This window comes from Centroberyx gerrardi, chromosome 24 (genome assembly GCF_048128805.1).
Source record: "Centroberyx gerrardi isolate f3 chromosome 24, fCenGer3.hap1.cur.20231027, whole genome shotgun sequence".
Lineage (NCBI taxonomy): Eukaryota > Metazoa > Chordata > Actinopteri > Beryciformes > Berycidae > Centroberyx > Centroberyx gerrardi.
In genome coordinates, this window is record NC_136020.1 from 22,146,586 (window position 1) to 22,151,585 (window position 5,000).

The following is a 5,000-nucleotide window of genomic DNA, read 5'->3' on the forward strand; positions in this document are numbered from 1 at the left end:
ACACACACTCAGAAATATATCCCTACACACATAAATAACAAAATAAACACTCATGCACATACATAAATACACACACATTCATACACACACACATACACACAGAAAACATACATACAATTAAATACGTGTACACACACATGAATACACACACACACGAATACACACACACACATAGGCACTTAGATACCTACACATTTATACACATGTAACTATACGCACACAAAAATACACACACACACACAAAACATGCTGACATATACAGACAAATACACACATGTGGAAACGTGGTCATACACACACAGACACACATCCACATGTACGCACAAACACACACACATTAATACACTCACGGGTAAATCCATGCATACACACAGATGCAAATACACACACATGCTCATATACAGATATAGACACATAGATACACACATACGCGCAAACACATAAATACACACACACGTGAAAATACACATATACACACACACGTTGATGCATACACATGCTCATAAATGTAAATACACACACACACACACTCATGCACACACACTTAAATCACCTGTCTGTCCGTCAGGAACATCCGAGGCCAAAATACGAGACCATCCTGCTGCAGAAGAGACAGAAGCAGCAGAAGAGCAAAAAGAAGAAGAAAAAGAACGAGGTAGGAAACAAAAAGAAGAGTGGAGCTGCTGGTGTTAGATCAGTCATATCTCAAAGCTGGGTGAATATTTTCAAAGGTTTTCCCACTTCAGTCGGGACAGCAGAGTCTGAAAACTCATCTCTTCCTCCTCTACTTGTCTTAAAGGTGCTGTGGCATTTTTAAATATCAATATATCATTATGAAATTAACTGATATCTTATTCTAATGACTGTAAACCAGTGAGTCCATGTTGGAGCTGATTGTTCTCCTCTATCTCACTCCAGTAGTATTGTTAGTTCAAGTGTTTCTCGACATTAAGACTACATTTCCCATCAGCCCCGTTGCTTCCTGCCCCCCCCATCCCCCTCCCTGAAGAGGATCAACATGTTGGAAGTGATTTCTCCATCTTCCTTTCCCTCCTTCCACCATCTGCTGCCAGAAACTCTTTCAGCTTTAGCTCCGTTTGCTCTGGAAGAACAGAACCTCTTCCTGTTTTGTGCCGTAAAGCGATCCAGCAGATTTCCCTCCAGATCCACCAGGTGGAGAAACTATGGAGGATGCAGAGTAGAGGCTGATAGAGGCTGACAGGCTGACCACTGATGCTCTGGTTTGTTTACTGTAATTAAACTAAAGCCTCAAAATGAATGTGGTGATGATTTATTGGTGTTAAAATGATACACAGAGCCCCTTTTGCCCATAGCTCTTATTTGTCTTCACCTCTCTATCTTCCATGTTAATTCTGGGGTCACAGGAATATTTTTTTATATTTACTCTAAGGACTCTACAGCTCTGACTCTTGCACTTCTTGCTGTTGCTTGTTTGTAATGTTGGAGATCTTGAAATTTAAGCCTGACTTACTGAACTCATTCTTAGTCGCTTTGTGATAAATGCCCCAAAATCCAAATTACATGAAAAGAAAATCAAGAAGAAACAGCTGCTGTTCTCATCATCTGAACACAGTGTGACCTGGCTGTAAACTAATCAATAAGGTAATATAAGGGCAGATCAACTTGATTGATCCCCAATTTGGTAAGGACAGAAGTGGGACTAATAGTGAAAATGAATCACTTTATTTTTACTTTATTTGCCAAATAAAATGTACAGCAGGGTGAAATCTGAGGGAAGATGAGAAGGATTGGAACACAATTTATAAAATCCATTCCTTTAATTAACCGGATAATTTTGGTATAGTGAAATCAACACTTTACATTCCCACTGTTTCCTTTGGTTAAATATGAATAACTAAAGATTTTTATTCCAAAACATTATGTATCCATTCAGTGAAAAAACTGTTAGCAGATGTTCACAGGCACAAATAATTACATCCACTTAAATGTCACTATTTTCTAAGCAAGGGTCTTATGATATTTTAATAATTTAATCATAATCCTGAGTGAATCTGATTCTCCAGCCACCGATGTGCAGTTTTTCTGAATGGTGTGTGTGATCTGTGTGAGCTGGCTGGTCACAGTGGGAGTGTGTGGGCTCCTGATGGGTCCTGGTGGTTTTGCTCGGTGCGTGTGACGGACATTAGCGTTGATAATCTCCCGATCGGGAGCGATCCAGATCGGAGCCGTGAACTGGGTCGGTCACAGCGGGACAGATGGCTCCGGGCAGCAGCTAATTAACATGATGCAGGATTACTGCCGCATCAGCACTATAGAAGAGAACCCAAAATACGACGTTTGGCAGGTTGGAGCGAGTCGTGGGATGAAGTTATTGATTAAGTCGCGTTAATTGGTTAGGTGATAACCAAGGGTGGAAGTAACTAATTGCATTTACTCACATTACTGTAATTGAGTAGCTTTTTTGTGTACTTGCAGTTTTTTTGAGTATTTTTTAAAGCCAGTAATTTTACTTTTACTTAAGTACGTACCATTTTAAACCCCGTCCATCACAGAACAGATTGTGTCTCTCCATCAGCAGCAGAAACTGGATCAACAGAAACTGGATCGACAGAAACTGACAAACTGTGGATCCATTCACAGTGAGAAGAGGAATCTGACTTTACTTTGTTTCTGCACTTTATTTTGTCGTTTCTAATGTTTCCAGTGAAAAGAATCTAGTTTGAACTCTGACCTCTCTCCTGTTAGAATCACATGGAAAAGATCACAGCTAACAACGTTCTCTGTTCTAAAGAGGAACTCAGGAACTTTTACTCTGAGGACATTTTAAATCACACACTTTTTACTTTTACTTTTTCACCGGTACTTTTACTTCTACTTAAGTAAAACATCAGCAAAGTAACAATACTTCTGCTTGAGTAGGATATTTTAGTGCTCTTTCCACCACTAAAAAGTAACTTATAACTTTTTATCAGGTAATTGATAATTACATTTGAAAGGAATCTTCCAAACTGCAACTTTATCCCCCCCAAAAAAGAAGGAAAGGTTTCTGGAGGGAATGCAGTGCATGCTGGGAAGTATGCTAATAAGCTAACAGTTTTTCCTAATCATCTTTAGTATGATCAGTTTAGTGCTTGGTAAAATGTTCTGGGTTAGGTTAGTTGGATTACATCTGAAAGGAACCTTCCTGAACATAACAAGTCTCCAAACTGTAAATTTACCCAAACAAATTTCCTACTTGAGCGAAATTTCACATAAGCGCCCTCCAAAGTCGGATGATTAAGTCTGAAACTCTTATATATCAAAATTAAGTTTTGTGAGGCAACAGTAAGAAAGCACAGACACATGCACCTTTATTGCAAGTTTGTAGTTATCCAGACTAAAACTTAGCATTTGTTTGAATGAAGTTCGTCTAATTATCTTGTTAAGCTGCAGGACGTCTGTGTTTGTTTATCGTTTGTCTTCAAGGTTTGATTTTCCAACAAAACAGCACATGAATGCATCTCTGTTTAGCAGCCGACGTGGAAGTCCCAGATGTCGGACTTTCCTGCCGGCACTTGAACGCACAACATGTATTACGTAATACTGCAGGCAATTCTTTCTCAACACTTGTACCCGGTACTCGAAGGTCAAATGGCTTAGCGAGGAAAAGTCACCAAGAAAAGTCGATTTTTTTTTATTCCCGACATGAGTGTTGTTGGGCTTTCAGAGTGTGTTGTGTCATGAAAATATAAGTCGCTTTTCAAAGGCGCTGGGATCATTTTTTCATCACTGACATGACATGCTTAGTACCAGACGAAACTAGACAATCTCTTCTTCTAACGCTTCTAAAGCCCCAGGGAAACGTAGCTGTCAAACTTCATGTTTTACAGACAAAAATCGATGTTTCTGTCCTGTTATGTCACCAAAGACTTGTGCTAATTTCGTCAAACACGGCAGATTTTAGACACTGACTCAGTCAATTCCTGGCCATGGACGCATGTTCTGAAGTACAACACATTAGTTTACTGCAGCACACACATTCTAATGTCAGCTAATTCATCACCAGACCGATCCTTGTAACTTCTGACAGATTTTTGTTTTCCACATTTCCTCTCGTTGATGCAGCAACAGTGCAGCGGTGGTTCAGCATGCAGGCTGCAGAAACTTAAGGATTTACTATTATGTAACTGTTTGTATAAGAGTGTGTGTGTGTGTGCGTGTGTGTGTGTGTGTGTGTGTGTGTGTGTGTGTGTGTGTGTGTGTGTGTGTGTGTGTGTGTAACCTGTGCTCTGTGTTGCAGCCAGAGAAGCAGGAGGACGGGACAGAGACAGGGAAGGACAGATGGAGACAGAAACTGCTGTCTGCCATGGCTGCAGGAAGCCCGGTAACCCTGCACCTCCTCTCCTCCTCTCCTCTCCTCTCCTCTCCTCTCCTTTCCTCCTCTCCTCTCCTCTCCTCCTCTCCTCTCCTCTCCTCCTCTCCTTTCCTCATCTCATCTCCTCTCCTCTCCTCTCCTCTCCTCTCACTTTGTCTCCTTTCCTCCTCTCCTCTCCTCTCCTCCTCTCCTCTCCTTTCCTCATCTCCATTCCTCTCCTCTCCTCTCCTCTTCTGTCTTGTCTTTTCCCCTCTCCTCCTCTCCCCTCCTCTCCTCTTGTTTCTACTTCCACCCTTTCTTTCCTCTCCTCTTCTTTTCTTTCCTCTCCTCCTCTCTCCTCTTCTGTCTTCTCTTTTCCCCTCTTCTCTTGCCTTCTCTCCTCTTCTTTCTTCCTTCCTTTCTTTACCTCTCCTATCTTCTAGCTTCTCCTCTCCTCTCCTCTTCTCTCCTATTTCCTCTCCTCTCCTCTCCTCCTCTCCTCTCCTCTCCTCCTCTCTCCTCCTCCTTTCCTCTCCTCTCCTCTCCTCTCCTCTCCTCTCCTCCTCTCTCCTCTCCTCTCCTCTCCTCGTCTCCTCTCCTCTCCTCTCCTCCTCTCCTCTTCTCCTCTCCTCTCCTCTCTCCTCTCCTCCTCTCCTCTCCTCTCCTCGCCTCTCCTCTCCTCTCC

The 5,000-nt window shown here is 42.0% G+C and overlaps 1 protein-coding gene across 1 annotated transcript in view; it reads left to right on the forward strand.

Moving 5' to 3' along the window:
* Positions 1-5,000, forward strand: part of ano2b (anoctamin 2b) — a 99,334-nt gene that overhangs the window by 34,655 nt on the left and 59,679 nt on the right. The window contains exons 14-15 of the mRNA XM_071904120.2: positions 569-655; positions 4,262-4,345. Of these exons, the coding sequence (XP_071760221.2) occupies positions 569-655; positions 4,262-4,345 (171 nt within the window). The remainder of the gene's footprint in view (positions 1-568; positions 656-4,261; positions 4,346-5,000) is intronic.